At 33.8% G+C, this 21,324-nt stretch overlaps 2 protein-coding genes across 3 annotated transcripts; one reads left to right on the top strand and one right to left on the bottom strand.

The window, feature by feature from the left end:
• Window positions 1-6,961: 6,961 nt before the first annotated feature.
• On the top strand, window positions 6,962-13,440 carry LOC105801476 (uncharacterized). Of its 2 annotated transcripts, none has more exons than XM_012632766.2 (12): window positions 6,962-7,462; window positions 7,549-7,634; window positions 8,486-8,565; window positions 8,793-8,848; window positions 9,092-9,140; window positions 9,828-9,974; window positions 10,401-10,496; window positions 10,687-10,800; window positions 10,916-11,046; window positions 11,290-11,531; window positions 11,959-12,783; window positions 12,916-13,440. In XM_012632766.2, the coding sequence occupies exons 1-12, from the start codon at window positions 7,038-7,040 to the stop codon at window positions 12,963-12,965; spliced, it is 2,301 nt and encodes a 766-aa protein (XP_012488220.1). In that variant the 5' UTR covers window positions 6,962-7,037; the 3' UTR covers window positions 12,966-13,440. The 2 variants fall into 2 exon arrangements, with proteins under 2 accessions (XP_012488220.1, XP_012488225.1); XM_012632771.2 differs by having other exon boundaries at window positions 7,292-7,462; window positions 8,494-8,565.
• Window positions 13,441-17,002: 3,562 nt separating this feature from the next.
• Window positions 17,003-21,119, bottom strand: LOC105801503 (hypothetical protein). Its single transcript, XM_012632784.2, has 8 exons — window positions 19,927-21,119; window positions 19,482-19,549; window positions 19,269-19,357; window positions 19,008-19,173; window positions 18,620-18,909; window positions 18,331-18,535; window positions 18,098-18,255; window positions 17,003-17,328 (listed from the first exon to the last, which is right to left on the bottom strand). Exons 1-8 carry the CDS (start codon window positions 20,246-20,248, stop codon window positions 17,088-17,090), a joined length of 1,539 nt encoding a protein of 512 aa, XP_012488238.1. The 5' UTR covers window positions 20,249-21,119; the 3' UTR covers window positions 17,003-17,087.
• Window positions 21,120-21,324: the final 205 nt, after the last annotated feature.

Here is a 21,324-nt window from a genome sequence, read left to right as displayed (position 1 = left end):
TAAAAGTTCAATGGATGGTATTTTTGGCTGATTTGATGGAGCTTCCATTTGGGGAGTTCGATATGATATTGGGGATGGACTGGTTGATCAAGCATCGTGTCAGTTTGAACTGTGCAACTAAGAGGGTCGTATTGAGAACTGAGGAGGGTAATGAAGTAGTTGTGAATGGGGAATATCGAAATTACTTGGCTAACGTGATCTCTGCACTGGCAGCTGAGAAAATGGTTCGCAAGGGATGTGAGGCGTATTTGGCTTACGTAAGTGTTTCCGCTTTTAGGGGCTCTGCTGTAAAGGACATCAGAACTATGAGGAATTTTTCAAACGTATTTTTTGAGAAGCTACCGGGTTTACCTCCGAATCGAGAAGTAGAGTTTGGGATTGAGCTTTTCCCTGGTACAGCTCTCATGTCTATCGCTCCCTATCGAATGGCACAAAAGGAGCTTACGGAGCTCAAGGCTCAAATTCAGGAGTTATTAGATCATGGGTTCATCCGCCCTAGTGTTTCCCCGTGGAGAGCACCGGTACTGTTTGTTAAGAAAATAGATAGATCCATGAGGATGTGTATCGACCATCAACAATTAAATAACTTGACTATTAAGAACAAGTATCCACTTCCGAGGATTGATGATTTGTTTGACCAGTTCCGAGGGGCGTCTGTGTTCTCAAAAATTGACTTGCATTTTGGGTATCATCAGGTGAGGGTTAAGGAGGCTGATGTGTATAAGACGACATTTAGGACTCATTATGGTCACTACAAATTCCTAGTGCTGCCATTTGGACTGACTAATACACTGGCAGCTTTCATGGATCTGATGAACTGAGTGTTTCAGCCCTACCTGGATCTGTTTGTAGTAGTTTTCATTGATGGCATATTGGTTTATTCAAGGACTGAGGATGAGCATGACGAGCACCTTAGGATTGTTTTTCATATTTTTAGGGAAAAGCAGCTCTATGCTAAGTTCAGCAAGTGCGAGTTCTAGCTACGTGAAGTAACATTTCTGGGTCATGTGGTGTCTACTGAGGGGATTCGAGTCGATCCTCAAAAAATTGGGGATGTATTGGATTGGAAGCATCCTAAGAATGTGTCTGAGATCCGCAGCTTTTTGGGGCTGGCAAGTTATTACCGACGGTTTGTGGAAGGATTTTCACTGATCGCAGCACCCTTGACTAAGCTGTTACGTAAAGGTGTACCGTTTGATTGGATCGATACGCAGCAAGAGAGCTTTGAGAAGCTTAAGACTTTATTGACTGAGGCTCCTATTTTGGTACAGCCTGAACCTGGAAAGGAGTTCACAATTTATAGTGATGCATCACATGTCAGTTTAGGATGTGTGTTGATGCAGGATGGAAATGTGGTTGTATATGCGTTGATACTGAACTGGTTATATGTACTGATGTCCTGAGATAGCATGTCATGACTTGTATGTTGCATTGTATGGGGTTAGGTTAATTATATTTGGAGAAAGTGTACTGAAAGGCTCTTAAGCCTAACATACTGGCAGCTCAGCTGCAAATTACTGTTTTGTGCCGCATTCGGTACTACCTGGAGTGTAGGGATGGGTGGGTTGATTTTATCCCCACATGGAGTGTACGGTTGGACGGAGATGGTATGTAGAGGCTGGTTGGGTAGGACTTTGTTACTGAATACTGCATGACTGCTACTAATACTGTGATGGGCTAAAGCCCTACTGCATATTTGATACTGTACTGAGATGGGCTAAGGCCCAAACTGTTACTGATACTGAAAAAGGGCTTAGGCCCAGGACTACTTTAACTGTGCACTGTGATTTGCTATTATTTGTTTTCTATAGGATTACACATGGAGTTTTCGTAAACTCACCCCTTTTGTTTAAATGTGCACAGGTAATCCCCAGATCTAGATGGATTGGTGTGGCGGAGGACTCAGCGGTGACCATGGTTTTGGACTTTCATGGTTTTTAACTCATATTTACGATAATTGGTTTTATTTCTATTCTATTTTTACTGGCTAAGTTTTTGAGTTGTAATTGGACTTTCGGACTTTGGTTTTGAGTTTTAATTATCTTTACCTTATGGATTAAAATTGCTAGTAGTAGGAAATCTCGGTTTTCAAAAGAAACAAATGTTTTTCCTAAACGCACGATTGTTTAATCTGTTTTAAAAGCTTCCGTAAACGAATAACGTTTTGAAACTATCGATTAAATGAGAAACACAGTTTTGAAACTAATAAGATATTAAGATAATGAATTCAATGGAAATTCTTTTAATGCGACGAAACGGTTTTCAAACACCCTATCATGTGACATCGCTAGATCCAGCCATAACGTCTGGGCCGAGTTCGAGGTGTTACATTTAGAGTAAGTATTCATACCCTCTTTGTAGGTATTGATACCTAAGTTGCAAGGGCATTTTTTCTACTTAAAGTATTACATTGCAACGGTCATAGTTCATCTCTAATGGCTAGAAAAGAATTCATTGATATAAATACTCATCAAGAACACTATAAGACACTAAAGAGATTCAAGCATCAAAATTAAAAGAATAAACTTTACTTCTTCATTTTATTCATTCTCCTGTGCATATCCTCTTAGAGCTTATTGTTAAATCTTTCATAAGTCTGTTTTTATCTTTTAATGAGTCAAATTTGTAAACACCTACCGTCTTAAAGGTCTATTTATTTATTTCATCTCTTCACTAATTGTAGATTGAGAAGGTTTTATTTGAGCCACAAAAACTATAGTGGTTCTAGATTAGATTTGAAAATATAAAGGGTTTTAGTTGAGCCATAAAAAATAATAGAAATATCCTATTTTGACCTTAAGAAAAAGATAGGAATTGTACGTGTTACACATTTTCCTTGAAAAGTATAACTCATGGTAGTGAATTGGGAAATACTTAATTGAAGTATACTAAGATAGTGGAGATAGACTATTGAGGCCAAACTACTATAAATTGAATTGTCAAGCTTTTCACCCTTTCTCCCCTATTTAAAAAGAAATAAAAATTCCAATTCACCCACTTTTGATATTTTTTTGGAAAAAGAAATTCCGTAATAAACATTTTATAAATGCAATTCATTCTATTTTTTTTCCATATAACTGTTTTTTGTATAAATGTTAACCTTTTCTATCTTATGATAGATACAAGTCGACTATTTGATGGTAAGGTAAATCGGATTTTAGACTACATGGCAGAACAACTATTGAAAACAGGGGTGAGTATTCAACCCAATTGAATCGAATGAAATAATTTTGAGTTAATCAAATTGGCGAATCTTATTTTATCATTTTAAGTCGATTTGAAATTTCTCAAATCGAGTCGAGTGAGATGGAATTCAAATCGAATCGAATACATTTGTTCGAGTTAAATTTAAAAAATGACTTTGGGTCCTTGGAGCCACTGCCAACCACCGTAATCAAATTTGTTATTAACTTGCATCCCCTCATAATTTATTTATTAATCTTTTATATATGAGTTAGCTTCTTTACTTGCTTAGTTGCTTCAATTATCTTCTGATTCTTATCACCATGTATTTTGAAATTAAAAATGTATTAAATGTAAAAATGTGATTTTTAATAAAACTTATTTTAAAGATAAAATGTGAAATTGATAACAACGAAAAATTTTAACATGAATATTTTATGGCCTCATCAATAATTCAATTTTAACAGAAATTGATAAAGATTTAGCATGATTAAACAATTCAATAAAATAAATAGTACAAAATGCGAAATTTAATTTAATAATATAAATAATAGACATCAATTTGAAAAAAAAAGAATTGGGGTTTAAAGGAAGTAAAAGTTTAGGGAATTTGGGGAAAGTAAAATTTTTTTAGGGGAAAGTAAAAGTTTTAAAGGGAAAATAAAAGGAAAAAAGTTTTGGGGATTTGAGGGAAAGTAAATTTTTTTGAGGAATATAAAAGGGTTTGAGGAGGGACTTGATTCGAACTCGAAATTAGAAAAAATCGAGTTGATTTGATTAACTCGATTAATTCGATTTGAATAATTCAAAATTCAAACTTTTTTTAAAATTTTTTCGAGTTAAATCAAATTTTACTCACCCCTAATTGAATATGCAAAATGAGATAAATATAATTAATATAGATTTATATAATGTGTTTGAGATTGAACTTAATGGTTATAATTTCAACTAATGAAATTAAAAAGTTTATAGTGATCGATTGAGTCTTAACTCGATTGATATTGACATTGTTACAAGTGCAGGAGGACGTGAGTTTGAGTGTGCTGAAGCGCATCATTTGCCGATAGATCGATATTATACATGTGGGCTAGAGGCGAGTACGCCCTAAATCGTGGATCTTCTTCTTCTTCATTTGAACCCCCTTCAACATCATCAGGTTTGGTTGGAACAGGCTTCGATTTAGAAAATAATGCAACTTTTGCACCATCAGGGACGGGCTCTCGAGGTGGATCCACATCAGACTCATCATCCAACCCATCATCATCTGTAACGTACGAGGTCCCCTCGCCGGTGGACGTTGTAGGGAGTACATCATCCCTTCTTGTGGACGTTTCGTAACGTCCCCAATCAGATGTGGATTGCCAACCACTAGAAGTTGATGTCATTCCTCAATACGTACTTCCAGCATCGAACATCAACCCACAGATGTGCATGTCTCATCCACTAATTGAGTGTCGTGCAGGAGTTTTGTATTCCATACTTCCACCAAACACGGGCGCTTCCGTGTTCTGCCTCCCACTAACAGAGTGTCGGGTAGGGGTCGTGTATTCCTCTCGAACAACAGTAGATGTTGAAGTCATAAATGCTTCATTTGGCGATGAAAATTGTACATATAACTCAAGATAGGGTGATCCACTAGCGAGATAAGTCTGCATCATCGCCTCTAAGCTACGACCACCTTTGATATCAAATGAGTCATATGTCATAGGATCAACCGAAGTACAAAATGATAATTAATAGACGAAACTCTCATTGGCGTCGTTCTGAAGATTTTGCGCCTAATTCTTTTACGAAGTTTTGTAAAATCTATGTTCTGGTTAAAAACCAGTCGCATTGTGTTCTCCGATAAAAAAACACTGTTCTCGGTGTCACGGACCTCACCATCATAGTAAATAACAACACTAATACGTTCACTTATTTTCAATTTCTATTCTGCTTAGCCTCTCTAATTTTTCTTGCTGTAACTTATGCAACCTAAGAATGAAATTTTGCTCATTTATAGCCTAAGGCCAAACAGGAATTACTGTAGAATAAGAGCGCCCATGTGAGAGCTTTTTTTAGTATTTTTGCTGACAGTGCATCCTGCTTGAAGTGTTTTTGACACTATTTGTTTAGAATCGTCTTCTCGAAATTATTTTTTTAGGAACTACTGTAGTAAAAGAGCGTCCACGTGGAAGCTTTTTTCAGTAATTTTGCTGACAGTGCATCCTGCTTGAAGCGTTTTTGACATTATCTTTTCAGAACCATCTTATCAAAATTAATTTTTCTGAAACTACCGTAGAAAAAAAACAAAATCCTTATTGTCAATATAATTTTCCCTAAACAATAAACCTAAACACAATTTTTAAAAAAAAAATCTAAACCCTAATTTAATTAATTTTCTTAAAAACTCTAAACCCTAATTTAAATAATTTATTAAAAACCCCTAAAGCCTAATTTAATTAATTTTTTTAAAAAAACTCTAAACCCTAATTTATTTTTTAGAATTCTTAAACCATACACCCTAAACCTAAATTATTTTAACAAAATCTTAACCCTAAACCTAAACTATTTTAACAAAATCCTAAAACCATAAATTATTTTAACAAAACCCTAACACTAAACCCTAAAACACCTAAACCCAAAAAATCCTAGGGACTAAACATGCAAAAAGCCCTAAGCTTAGAAAAACACTGAGCAAATCGCATCCTTGGGGAGCGATTTTGCCACGTCAGCAAAACGCTTCCACGTTAGCGCATTTTGTGCTGACATGGCAAAATCGCTCCCCCAAGGACACGATTTGCTGAAATTTCACCCATAAACGCTCCTACGTAGACGCGTTTTGCATATTTCAACCATTTCCGGTAAATAATGAAAAAATTAGTCCATTTCCATAAATAAAGTTGGAAATGGGCCTTTATTAGTAAAACGGTCACATTTGGTAGCAAGTTTCTAATCATATATGCAAGTCTATTTTTATGTTTAATTATTGTTTTTCATTATTTCAATAATATTACATATTATTTTATATTTTATTTTGATAATCGAGGAGAGAATGAATATATCTACAACATATTATTCTTATCACTAGATCAAAAGGTAAATTTACACTTTATAATTTTATTTTTCCATAATAAATTTATATTTCAATCATTCAAACTTTAATAAAAACTACTTTCTTTTCGATAAAATTAATTAACTATTTTAAAAATATATATTAATAAATAATTTCTCAATTATATTTTCCAATAAATGAGAATATCAATTTCTTACCCACGAAATTTCTCCGTGCATTACACAAATAAACATTTAGTATAATTATATTATTAAAATCAACTCTCAATTAATTAAAATATTTATTTTACACGTAATTATAAAAGGATTAAAACTAATTATTTTGACTGTAACATCTAACTATTTTTAACAAGACAAAAAGTTTAAATTGTACATGATTTTGGTTGATAAAATAATAAATTTAGTCCTCAAAATTTATACATCCTATTAATTTAGTCTTATTTTAATAAATTTATCTTGTAATAATTAAGGCCAAAATGACAAAATGTATAAACATCAAAGTTTAAATTTATTTCTATATCAATTAAAATTATATATAATTGATAGAATATATTAATATTGTGATTAACTATTCTTAATTGTACATTTTCGAACAATAATTAAAATGCTCTAATTTTTTTTAGAGGGACCAATGGGACCATAAAAAATATCCAGATCCACCGAAACCGACCCGGTCAGTTATCGTCCTTAATCCTTTGACCCGTAACCCATTTTTAGATCCGCTTAACGTTTCTTGCTGTGCCGCGTCAAGCCTCAAAATTCTGCAACACCTCCCTCCCTCCCTCTCTCTCTCTGCAACCATGACTGCCACGATGGGTCCACCGCCTCCCAGGAACCCTAACCCCTCGACCGAACCCGAGTCGATAGCCCAAGAAGAATCCGAACCCAGAACAGCCAAAACCACGATGGGTCCTCCGCCACCTCTTCCCATAAACCCTAACCCCTCGACCGAACCCGAGTCGATAGCCCCAGAAGAATCCGAACTCATAACAGCCAAAACCACGATGGGTCCTCCGCCACCTCTTCCCATAAACCCTAACCTGCAAAATCCCCTAGACGAAGAAGAACCATCGAACTCAAAGTCAGAACCAAATTCAACTGAAAAGCCCTTAAATCCAAAGCAATCTTCTGTGCCTTACACAATCCCTCCGTGGAGTGGACCTCCTTGTCACCATTTCTTCCTCGAGGTGCTTAAAGATGGCTGCATCCTCGACCGATTTAAAGTGTAATTGTTTTTACCCTTTTAAGGCTTCTTTTCTTTTTGTTTTTCTTTTTGGGAATGTTGACAAATTGTGAAATTTGTTTGTATAGGTTTGAGAAGGGAGCTTATATGTTTGGGCGTATTGATCTCTGTGATTTTGTGCTTGAGCATCCCACTATTTCGCGGTTTCATGCTGGTAAATCTCTTTTATTTGACAATGTAAACATTTAATGTCCATGGAGCGAGGAATTCAAATAGCTTAAATTTGGTTGGTGAAGTCGGAAATGTTTGCAGAATAAAATAAGGACTACGAGAGGTTATTTTGTTTGGATTCTAAAAGAAGTAGATTCAATTAGCTAAGTAAGAAGTTTTATTGTTGAAAATGAGTAGATACCCAAGAAAAGAAGCAAAGGGTTTTCGTTATTAGATTAGTTCTCTTTGTTTTGATTACATCATTTAGGTTATGGTTATGTGGAATAACATATTTCAAATTCATTATGGAGGCTATCAACTTTTTCAAAATTTAATTTTTTTCATTGGCCAAGAAAGATGTTATCTTACAGCTTCTCTGAGTTGTTGAAGTCTTCTGGCTGCTGTTTGTAGTTTCTACTTTGTAATAAAACCATATTCGATTGACTCACATGAATAGCATCTCTGGGTTGTTATATTCTTGTGCTATGATTAATCCTAATTCTCCGAAATGGCTAACTCTATACCCTCTAGAAGCTTTCTTTGTCATGGGGGCTATGATGGGAGCATTTTCTAATTTCCAACATACTCGTTTGTACAAGAACTGCTCATGACCACCCCACCAGCAAATTTGTGGCATCTGAATTAAACAAGATGGTGTTTTTATGTGACTTATTCTTATAAATCCTTTTTCTCTTCTTTATCCTTGTAATGCCAGCTGTTTCTCTTTTTTTGGTTTTATGCACAAATATTAAATATAAGGATGCTAGGAATAATTACAAAGATAGTCATAGGAATGTGCTAATGCTTTTTTTCTTTTTGGAATTTTTCTTTTTAATTTTTGTTTCTCTTTACTAGTGCTTCAGTTTAGGAGCAGTGGCGAGGCCTATCTTTATGATCTTGGCAGTACACATGGCACTTTTATCAATAAAAGTCAGGTATTGCTGTCCAACTGTATTCTGTTTATTTATTGAGTTGCAGTTTACCGTGCTAAAGTGTTTCAGTTTTTCCTGTTTGGGTTTCTGCTAAGATGGTAAAAGATGTTTAGATGGTCAACTTTCTGCTTCATAGTAGAAACTTTGTGGAAAAGTTAATTAACTTGCTGCTAGATTATAATTTATTGTGCTTATGATATCATGCTGAACTTCTTTTCCAAATTACTTAGGTGACCAAAAAGACTTATGTGGACTTACGTGTGGGTGATGTCATTCGGTTTGGCCAGTAAGTAGACTTTTGCTTGCCTGTTTTTGTTTCCTCATAATTTATTTGTCCATCTTCCTTTCAATGCATTCATTTCTTAGATTTTCCTCTGAATTTTTCCTACTCATTTGACTGTTATCCTGATGGATTTAGTGCTTCATTGCTCTCACCTTTACCATGTTGCACTCTTATTTGCTTGTTTACTTTTGGAAGAAAAAAGTTATATCAGATTCTGATTAATTTTTCCTTCTATTTTATTCGTAGCTCAACTCGTTTGTATATTTTCCAAGGGCCTTCGGAGTTGATGCCACCGGTAAGACTTTTATGCAACCTATTTTGGTTATTGATTCTTTGATTTGATCTTAGTTCAATTTAGGGGCTGAAGTGTTTAACAGATAGAATTACTTTTTTTTTACACTTAAATTATTTTCTTTGCTTGCAGATCTTTTCTTTATTAAAATTTCCATCTAATTTTTGAGTGCTGGGAAATTAAAACATCATGAGGCACCATCCAACAGCTCAATATTTTTTTATCTCATATTCTCTGAATACCATAGAACAGTGGCTAGGATGGCTTGCTAAATTTTCTTAAACCTCTGAACTTCCTGTACATTGATGAATTTCTTGCCACATTTTTGTGTGGAACAATTCTTCTTTTTAAATTTGAAAATAAATAAAATCAAATCAAATACAAACCAAGTGTTGAAAGAAGTAGTCCAGCAAATTAACAATTTAGAATCTAGTTGTATTTTTTCAGTTAGTATACTTGTATTACTTGACATCTTTCGAAGGATTGTTATGAGAGAATACTTTATTGGGTTGTGTTCTGGATCAGGATCTTCACTTCTGCTTTAACATTTAGTTCTATTGTATTCTTTTATTGGAAGAACTAGAAACAAATGCAGCATTGTTTTATTGTTTCAGTCATTAAAATTGTCATATATACAATTGTCTTGTTGTGTTTGATTGCTGTAATTTGTTTCATGCTTTTGTGTTCTAGGAAAAAGACTTGAAAGTCATAAGAGAAGCTAAGATCCGAGAAGAGATGTTAGACCGGGAAGCTTCACTTAGACGAGCAAGAGCAGAAGCATCTCTTTCTGATGGTATCTCATGGGGCATGGGAGAGGATGCTATTGAAGAAGCAGAGGTTTGTATTACTTAGAAACTAATATAATACTATTGAAATTTTTAAAATATTTTATGTGATCAAATTTTTTTTTAAGAAAAAGACCCGAATTCTTTCTCCCACAATTTGGATGAGTGCAATGGCTCCTTGTTGTTTTCTTTTGGATCCACTTCATTCCGTCAGCTAGCAATCAGATAAATGTAATTAAATTTGATGACTTTCTTCCATGCAAACAATTTGGTGCTGGTTGCTTATTCAAATGCCTTATTGAAGCATTAGGCTCTCTCTTTCTCTCCCCCAACCGGGGGGGGGGGGGTAGAGCTTATCATTTTCCCTTTCTGGCTGCATATATTGTACATAACTCTAATTTCATATTGTTTTGATGTAAGACTAACAGATGATTTTGTTAGTTTTATTTTCTACTTACTTTGCCTTTTTTATATTTAGGATGATGCTGATGAAGTGACTTGGCAAACCTACAAAGGACAGCTTACAGAGAAGCAGGAAAAAACCCGTGATAAGATAATAAAAAGGACTGAAAAGGCAAGTCCTTTTCTCTTTGTGAATTCTTCTTATGAAATTAATTTAATGACATTTGTTTTTCTCATTTTGGTTGTTTGTTTCAGTTGTCTAAACTTTCTTTCTAGGTCTTTAGATTCAACGTCACTTTCTGATCTATTTTGTGTTAGTGCCCTTTTTTCTAAAACTATGCAATTTTTTGTTCTCGATGTAGATTGCTCATATGAAGAAAGAGATAGATGCAATACGAGCCAAAGATATTGCACAAGGTGGGTTGACACAAGGCCAGCAAACTCAGATTGCTAGGAATGAACAAAGAATAACACAGGTTTGTTGAAAGTTACGTGGAGAGGAGTCTGATGTATTTGTATTGGATTATATATGGTTCGATTGTGAAGAGAAGTCAAAGAATATTATTGACACAAATCTTACAATTTTCGTAGGTACTGGAGGAGCTTGAAAGCTTGGAAGAGACTTTAAACGAAAGTATCCGTGAAAGCATAGGTGCACGTGGTGGAACAACTCGTGGTAAGCGAAAAGGAGGGCCAGAGGATGATGAAGAAGACATTTCAAGGTAATTGTCTTTTTGAGAAAAACAAGAGATTATATCGTCTTTGCCACCAAAATTGTTGAAAGGCGTGCAAACTTTAGTTACTCTAAAATATGCATGTAATTACCATTTACCTGTAGTTGCATTTATTCTTCTCAATTTTCTTCTCTTTGAGTATTTCAGAAGGATATGCCTCTGGTTTGTTCTTCAGTTGACTTATGATGCTAGATTAATGGTTAATGCTCATAATGATTTTTGATCATTCAGTGATGATGATGAATTCTATGACCGGACAAAGAAGAAACCAACTGTGCAGAAAGTTGGTGAAACACAGTCTATTGAAACTGCTGATAGTCTTCTTGATAAGAGAGATGCCATTACCAAAGAAATTGAAGAAAAAAAAGAGTTGCTGTTGACTGAGAAGAACAAAATGACCTCAGATACTGGTTTAGAAACTGAAGCTGGAGATGCACTTGATGCTTACATGTCTGGGCTTTCATCCCAGTTAGGTGAGTCAGTTAAAATATGTGTATATGTTTATATTACTACAAGTGAAAAAAGTAAGCAGAATGCTGACGATGGAAATAGTTAAATGCATAGTCCTTTCTTTTCTTTTTCTTAGGCTTGTGTTAATTGCAACCTTTTGCTACTTCCTTTTTCCTTTGAAAGCAAAATATAAAAGGAAGCCTTAGGCTACAAAAGCTAAAATATTTTCCACCAATTAATAAACATCAAAGTTCTATGGATAATATAAAAAGGAAGAATTCACACCTCTACGTAGCGTGAAATTTTGTTACATTTGAGCTTTTTGCTCTTTTTTAGATTTGGTCATCCTTTTGTCTATTTGCTTTTACTTTCTTAGCCATCTAAAACAGCAAGTAGTAAATAGTGAAATGTAAGTGGCAGATGTGGCTGATTCCTATCATTCTTTATCAGTGCTTGATAGGACAGTGCAAATTGAGAAGGAACTCTCTGCCCTTCAGTCCGAGTTGGATCGGATCTTCTACCTGTTGAAGATTGCTGATCCAACGGGGGAAGCTGCTAAGAAAAGGGATATGAAGGCACAAGTACCAGCACCTGACAGACCTAGACCTCCTGCGGCTGCTGTCCGGAAGCAGATTGCAAAGGAACCCAAAAAAATCAGTTCAGCTACAGAACCAGCAAATTCTCCTGTGCAGAAAGAGGGAGTTGCAGATGTCTCTATGGAATCAAGAAAGAAACCAGAAGAGAATGTTGTTAGTGATACATCCGAGGGGGAAAAGGCTATCTATACCGTTGCAAAGCCCCAATGGCTTGGTGCTGTTGAGAACAAGGAGATTAAAGAGTCAAATCAAGTAATAGTAGTAGATACACATAAAGTTGACGACTTTGTTGACTATAAAGATAGGAAGAAAGTACTTGGGAGTGCTGACAATCCACAGGTTAAAGAGCCATCAGGAATTGAAGCTACTGCCTCCGGTCTGATTATAAGAACACAGAAACAGGTTGAGAAGCCTGAAGCTGGTGATAAACCCTCTGATCAATCTACGACACCCTCTACGGGAGCTGAAGAAATTGCACAGAATGCTGTGGCACTGTTGCTGAAGCACACTAGAGGGTACCATGCAGACGAAGAGGAATTGAATGAAACCCCTGATATGTCGGCCAGAAATCAATCTAAGAAGAAAGAGAAAAAGCCAAAACGAGTGCTTGGTCCTGAAAAGCCTTCATTTCTTGATAGCAATCCAGATCCAGAGTACGAAACGTGGGTTCCTCCTGAAGGTACTTTGCTTAGTGTCAATGAATCGGAAATTTGGGTAGCATCCATAATGGGCAGTAATGAATGGATTGCAACTTAATTCCATTCATAAAAATTGCAGTGTCATTTTAATAATATTTTTATGTTCCTTGCAGGGCAATCCGGTGATGGGAGAACAACGTTGAATGATCGATATGGGTACTGACTCTCATGCTTGTCCTATAATGTTCGAGTTGGAGGTGCAACATTGTTGCTTGAGTCATTCATGGCATTGAAATTATGGTTGGCATTACCCAGCACCTCTGCATGTGGGATTCTGTTGACTTGAACGGGATGAATTTTGATGTCCATGGAAGAAGCTTGAGTCATTGGTGGGAACTCTTTATAGGGAAAATGAGTAGCAAAGAACCGAAATTGGAGCGACAGTTGGTACAAAAGAAAGGAGAGAAAATCACGTAAAAGTAGTATAAGTTTAATGTATGTACAGAAAGATGTAGCATGTGCCAACGTTGTCCAATAGAAAGTTCTGATATGCGTTTGTAGTTGAAATTCTGCCCTGAATAACCATGGCTCATTATTCTCCATCATCTCCTGCCAGCCTCACCAAACTACCTTCTTTCAGACTTGCCAATTTTCTAATGATATTGATATATTAATATAAATACCCAAATTTGTTATGATACTGGTATATCTATATAAATAGCCAATAGTTGTGGGTTTATTGATTTTTTTAAAAAATTTTATATACATTTATAGTTTATTTTATTTTTAAATAAAGTACGTATTATACGCAAATGAGTTATATATGTATACAAGTGTGCTTATATAAAAAAAGTAAAAAAAATTAATATTTACTATTAAGAAAGTTGTGAATTTTGAACATTAAATGAATAAATAAAAAATTATTGTATTGAATTTTGGTGCAAGACCTTTTGGCATTTAGTATTCAGAGTTGAATTTAGTGATTATATTTCATATTATAAATTATTCCCTCGAGCATGTGAATGATTTGATAAGCAAGCAGGTGTTGGGTGAGGAGTTATTTGCGGTAGAAGTTATGAATTGAATGAGCATTGTCCTTCAAAAGCTACCTTGCTTTGTCTGTTTGGAGTTGCATGAGCTGGAAATTTAGATTCCCGACTTCCAACACTAAATGGCCGCATAGTCATTATGATGATGTGAACATTTGGTAACACAGCGTAGCTCATGCTCTTTTCTTCACTCTAATCCCCATATCTCCAATTTTGCTCCCATTTACTTTTTCATCATGTTCTATGTTATATTAATTTCTAAAACTAAGATCAACAAATTGTAACTAAAAATTACAAATATATATATATATATTGACAGATTTGGAATATATCTTATACATTCTTAATTATAAAAACCGAACCCTGACCTCGAAGCCCACCTAAGTCCAAAATTTCAAGAACTTGGTTATCTATTAAAAATAGAGATATCCCTGCACTGCACTCCAATTCTGAAAAAATTACCTTCCTAAAACGAAGAGATGCAGCTTTGGGTTAAGAATGTTTTCGCATAAAAATCATTTTACCTAATCATAATTACAAAGTTAGTATTGAGAAAAACGAGGAAAAGCGAGTGAGAACTAAATTCTGTACTTACCCCGTCTTACCTTCTCTTCTTCTATATTTTACCCAAACTGCTCGGATTTTTAGGATTACAAATTACTAATGACTTGTCCTTTTAACATTATAAAAAATTATCTTTATCTTTTTTATTTAATTTTTCATCTTTTTTAGTTCTTAAAATTATATCTTTTACCAAATCACGTTAAAATAGATGGAAAAGTTAACTCTTGTTAATTTTGCTGACGTGACACACATGTGGATTGCACGTAGATGACATGTCAACATTTAATTAATTTCTTAAAATTTTAAAAAAATATTTTTATAATCTTTAATAATTTTAATGGATATTAATTTTTAAAAATAATTTTTTGAATTTTTTAGATTTTAAAAAATTAATTAAAACTTGATGTGTTATCTATCCACGTGAAAATCCAAATGTATGTAATATTTGTAAAGTCAAAAACGTTAACTTTTCCATTCATTTTAGATTGATTTGACAAAATACAAGTTTAAAGATTAAAAATAAAAATTAAATAAAGAGCTAAAACAACTTTCTTTCTTTTTATAAAATTGAAGGGCTAAATAAATAGTTATGCAGAAATTGCTACAATGGTAGAAAAATAACATAATAAAAGTTTCGATGGGGCACTTTCGAGGGTTTAAGATAAGACTAATAAGCATCACATGACACAATCTTAAATATCATTATTATTTTAATTAGTTATATCTAATTATAGATTGTATTCGTGTTTAAAAGTTATTATATTTAAGGTTAATATGTAAATTTGTCAAATTTACGCTATACTTTATTTTCATTGATATTTGCCATTGTTCTTATGAATTAGAGATAAATTTACCACTATACTTTTAACTCTATATTAAATTTTGTGATTTTTCTTTTATTTGATTGAATTTTGTGACTAGAGTTAATTTTTATTATTAAATTTTGCTATTCAATTTTAATTTTATTAATTTGAAGAAAAATTTAATAAGTTTACTTTAATATTTAACAATAATAAGTTAACTAATAGAATCTTAAATTTAAATAAAATGGTTATTTATAAAAATAAACTTCATTCTTTTCTTTTATGATATATGTATTTTTATTGTCGAAGTTTTTATTTTATTAAATAGATATTCTAATTTACTTTATTATTTTTAATATTTATAAGTTAAATTATTATTACTATTAAAATAAAATATTTGAAATAATTTTTCTTACCTTTTCAAATCATCAAAATGAATTTTAAATGATAAATTTTAATTTAAAAATCAAAGTTGGTAGCAAAATTTAATAAAATTCAAATTTTAGTGGTAAAATTCAATCACATAAAAATTGAATGACAAATTTACTCATAATTTAAAAATATAAAATATCAATGAAAACAAAATTTAATAACTAAATTTACAATTTAATTCTTATATTTAAGTCTACTAAGGGTGGTTTTGGATGGGTAGTGCATTACATGCAATTAATGTAAAAAGAGTGGTGGCGGTGAGATTAGATACTGTAGCGTGAGACAAAAAGTAAGTTAATCGCCCATCCAAAGCCACCCTAAATATTAATTCAACCCACATTAATATTATTAATAAATTGATGGGATTTGAAAAGGATTTTGATATATAATTTCCATTTTCATATGAGTTTATTTAATAAAGAGTTGGTGAGATTATGAACTATTAAAAAATATATTAAATACTTTATGTTAGGTTCTTATTTTTGGTGATTGACCAGAAAAAACCCTACCATTTAAGAATTCATTGGGCTGCTAACTATGAAACAATCATCTTTATCTTTTCCATCATTAAACCTTGAAAAAGAATGAGAGATTAGAGATGGAGGAGATTCTGGTGTAGAAATAGAGAAGAAGTCGATTCATCCTCTTAGGATTCCTATAGAATTTTATTATATAAGGTTGGACCCTAAGTCAAATTCCAAGTCAAGTCATTTAAATTATAAAATAGGAATAGCAACCATCTCTTATTTGCATATTAATTTTAATTTATGGGTGGTTGGATATTGATGAGAAGTTTGAAAGTTTATAGAAAAATAGGGCGCTTTATTGGCATGGAATATATAAATGGGTTTAGTGTGGGGAGAGAAAGGTACATTAAGGGGATAGAACTGCCACACTTATTTAGGTAAGTGGTGCAAAATCAAATATTTAGTAGCTATATGACACTTGAGTGGAAAGTGGGTGATTTCTTGGATCACCCCCCACATTATGCCATTTTTCTCCCCTTGGATCACTCCCCACCTCTATTTCCTCAACTCAAACCCCATTTTCTTATTTGCTGCTTCTAGGGATCCAATATGGAATTTCTTGGTGCATGAGTCATTTTTTGGATTTCTTTTCTTAATGGGAGATTAAGTTTGACCAATGTATTATTATTATTTTATTATTCACATTTATTTTTAATCATTTTATTCACTAATAATGGGATATAAAAAGTTGATGTATTCACACGTGCCTTTTAAAATAAAATTTTGTCAGGGACGAATCTGATGAGATAAAACGAACTGAGACAAAAAACCAATTGAGCTGGCTTTTATAATTTTTTTAAAAATTTTAATAATTTATTTACTTGAACCGCCGGATAAAAATCTCATTGATTTAATTTTCAATTCATTTAAAAGAAAAGAAAAATATAAATTGGGATTTGAATATTTCCATTATTTTGGAATTATGACTAATCATAAAATATGTATTTTAAGTACAGAGTGTAATTGAAGATCAACTCAAAGGTTCATCCAACAGTTGTACACATTCATGTGGATTAGAATAAAAATAATCTTCTTCTTTTGGTCTATCCGGAATGACCACCCGTTTCTTCGGGTTTCCCATTCTATCCGAATGTACTTCCTTCACGGTTTCTGAGAACTCGTCCCAGCTTAACGACCCGCTCTGGTATTCATCTATTAACTTAACCAGAAGTTTTCTGTCTAATAAGATCGTTTTCTTGAACCCCAAGAATCTGGAACGTGTTAAACAAGCAATTATCGATATAAATCAAACAGAAGAGAATTGACGCGAGTGTCAGATATGTTTACCTCCGATGGCCTTCAACAACCTTGGCCATGTTTATTATTTTAAATTTTAGCAAAGGATCATATTTACTTTAAATTATAAAAATATTATTAGAGTAAAATATACATAAACATAAATTATAAAAATATTATTAGAGTAAAAATTTAAAATTTTTTTATTTCATAAACTATTCTCATCAAATTCACATAAACATAAAATACAAATTAGTTTATACTTTTTTAAATAGCTTTACTTTAGGTAAAATATATTTACTTTAATAATAAAATAAAGGGCTTTTATGAGTAAAAATCATAGATTAAGAGCTTATTTAACTATAAAAATAGGTTGAGGGCTTGTTTATTAAATAAAAAAAGTGAGTTGAAGGGGAATAAAAAGAAAATAATAAATAAGGAGGGCTTAGAAGGCAATTAGCCACTTTTCAAGTTTAGTGCCGCAGGTGGCACCATTTCACCTTCTTTTCTCAAAATGGTAAATTTGCGTATCAGGTCCTTGAATACTTTAGATCATTACATTTTAGTCCTGTGCCGCCTGTGGCAGGCCCTCCACCAGGCTATCATGTTTTTTTTTTGTATTATTTTGGTAAATAAAAAAAATTAATATTCTTTTGGTATTTTTTTTATTCTTTTTGTAATATTTTTGTAAAAGATCCGAATTGTAAGTACAAGAATTGATGCGAGAGTGTCAGATGTGTTTACCTCCGATGGCCTTCGACAACCTTGGCCATGTTTCCGTCATATGTAGGAACGAATATATCACTTTCTAAGGAAACTAGATAATCCAACGCTGCCATTTGGGATGAGTGGTTTTGGAAGAATTTCAAGTCCGATCGAACTAGCAGAGTCTCCTTTCTGACCTGTTGTGCAAGAAAAGCCGACTGTTAGATCACATATAACATGCATTGTAGATGCCGAACATACATCTTACTGACCAAATTAGGAAATGCTTCTGCCAACGGAGCCATCCGTCTCTCTCCACCATATATTTCTCCGGCGGCAATGTAAATTTGAACATTGCGGTCAATACCGAGTGCTCTTAATACTAGAGCAGTTTCTTCGGGTGTCAAAGGGCACAAACCTTCTTTCCTTTTCATTTCTGAATTTATTACTTTTTCCTTCCACCAGGGATAAGCATACCTAATAATACCGGATTTGCTGTAATTAGTAAAGAGATGACATAATTTATTGTTGTGGGAATGACAAAAAAGGCTTACAGCATACCTCATCCTTGTAAGTTCTTCCTCTTCATCGCTGTTGCAACCATGAGTGCAGCCGGAAAAAGCCAACATGTCCATTTCATATCGGAGATGAAGCACGAGAAAAGGGCCTTTCTCCCTCAAAATCTTGACAACCCTTCTACCCAATTCCTCGATTTGAGAAGTAAATTTAAGCGCATTGAAATTTACACGGCAGCGCAACTTCTGAATCTCGGGTGGTAGGTTATTATTTGCAAGCCGAGCATCGGTTTTATTCAACTGTACAACTTTGTGCTTTTGCACAAGAGGAAGAATCTGGTAACAATGACTCCAGAATTAGATGCAATACAACGAATTGCAAACAATACCAGGACAGCAAAGCTTATTCCATCTTTAATCGATAGGCAACTAACCTGATGAGCATAATAAGAAATATCGGACCAACTAATCGGTTGCATAGAGAGGAACATTCCTTGGTCAACTCGATGCTGAACTCGGGGTGGTAGTTCCTTCAATATCCGAACCTCATCTCTCAAGGAAGTAATGAAGTGATCAACATCGAAAATGTCCTTAAACTCACTGATCATAATTTATAAACAATCAATTTGAGGATCATCTTGAATTGCAGCTCATAATTCGAATCCAAAAACAAAGATTAAATAGATAGTATGTACCTAGGGTCATTCCAGAAAGAGGTTTTATCTAGTTCAGGAACAATAAGTGTGACATTTAGGTATCTGGCAATGGCAACCATGTCGCAAATCTGCGGAACAGAAGCCGGAAAAGACATGAAATGGTTTGCATCTGAACAGGAAAGTTATGAGCAAAAAACCAGACAGTGAAACAAGGAAATCCAAAATGATGCTGAGATGAAAAAATCAACTTACCGCAGCTCGCATTTGGTTGAGTCCTCCATTGCAGGAAACCATAAGATAACCATTATTCTTATATAACCCTGTAAAAAAAAAAAACAGTCATCAAATAAGAACAGTAGTCATAGACAACTTGATTTGGGGGGGGGGGGGTTCTTCAATTTCCATCAAAGGGAAAAAGCAGAAAGCCCCATAAAAGCTTTAATAGCTGATAAGGCAAGCAAAAGATTCACAGGTTAATTGACATAAGAAAAAGGGGGAAAAAGATGATAAAAAGCAAAGTCTTTGTTAAGGACTTAAGAAGGCATCTTTGACAGAAAAAATTGCCTGTTCACAAGAAATACATACAAACAAACAAACAAACAAACACCAAATATTGAAGAAATGGCGATCAATTAAAATCAATCATTGCATACTCAAGAAATTGCAAATAAAAAGAAAGGAACTTTTGAGAACTTACTTTTCGGTGGAAGAATGAGTTTTGGTGGAATAGAAGACAATTCAGGAGCAACCAAAGGCAACTCAGAAGTAGAATGAGTGAAACAAGAAGGCCAGCCTTTGAGCAACTTGGGACCAAAAATTTCGCCTAATGTCATCAAATGAGCAAAGCATGTCCATAACAAAATTGTGGTTAATGCCCTTATCATCCATAGCTTCATTCTAGACCTTGAAACCATTGAATTCTTTAACTTCTCCACTTTCCCTTCCCCAAACATCTTAATTTTCATTTCCCACTGTTTCCTGTAATCACACTTTCCACTTGTCTCTTCTACTCTGCACATTGTAAATTACCCCTTTTCACCTCAAACTTCACCCCCACTTGATCCAAATCTTCAGGCTTTTTTAATCAATTATAATGCAAAAAAAAAAAAAAACCCTCTGAAATTTTGGGTTTTCTTTTCCCAAGATATGGTGATTTCTGAAAATTTTAATAAACTTAACCACCAACTCCTTGAACTCTAAACTTCCCTTGTAACCAAACTTTTGAATTAAGATAATAACAAAAACCTTAGCTAGAAACAACAGCTCCACCCAGCTTACCAAAAGCAAAACTAAAGCTTAAAAAAGACAAACCCAGATTTAAAAAACTTACTTATTTTGGCCAAAACCCCGTAAACTCTCAACATACATTATCCAAATATGCAAAACCCAGAATTCTTATGATTCGGTTTCAACTAAATCTCCACTAACTACTCCCCAGAAAAGCCTTTTTTTCAAAATGATCCAAAAAGAAAAAGAAAAAAGAACCAAGTTCCTTTAGCTTATAAACAGAATGCTGAAAAGGGAAAAGCCTCAATTGAGGTTCATTCTCTTTTTCCGGTGAAACTTCCCGACCAGATCCCGGCGAGGTCGACGCCGGTGAACTGCTCAGAAAAAAAAACCAAAGTTGTGAGCTTGAGAGAGAGAGAGAGAGAGAGAGAGGGGGGGACAGGGACAGGACAAAAGAGGTGAGAGCTTTGAGTTGTGGTTTGATAGAAGGGAAAGAAAAAGGTTAAAAGCCTGCAATTAAGGCATTAATGTGTTGGGATTTCTTTTGCTGTTAAGGAGTTGGAGGATCTTCACTGCAGCTGTTGATAATTGAGGAAACTATAAAACCTTGTAATTCTGTCAATTATAATTTTTCGTCATAAAGAAAGGAAAATAATTAGCTGTAACATTAAACAAAGATAACAAAACGAGTATTTTCAGTTCCTTTTAGTTTTCTTTCTTCCTTTTTATTAATTAAATTTTCTATTATTAAAATAACAAAATCATCCGCGAAATCAAACCCTTTTTTGTTTCAAAATGTCGGCGTATTTTACACTTCATAGATGTTATAAAAGTTAGGGTTAATTGCACTACAGCTCCCCAAATTATG

Source organism: Gossypium raimondii, chromosome 7 (assembly GCF_025698545.1).
Source record: "Gossypium raimondii isolate GPD5lz chromosome 7, ASM2569854v1, whole genome shotgun sequence".
Classification (NCBI taxonomy): Eukaryota; Viridiplantae; Streptophyta; class Magnoliopsida; order Malvales; family Malvaceae; genus Gossypium; species Gossypium raimondii.
This window is presented reverse-complemented; position numbering and strand designations above follow the sequence as displayed.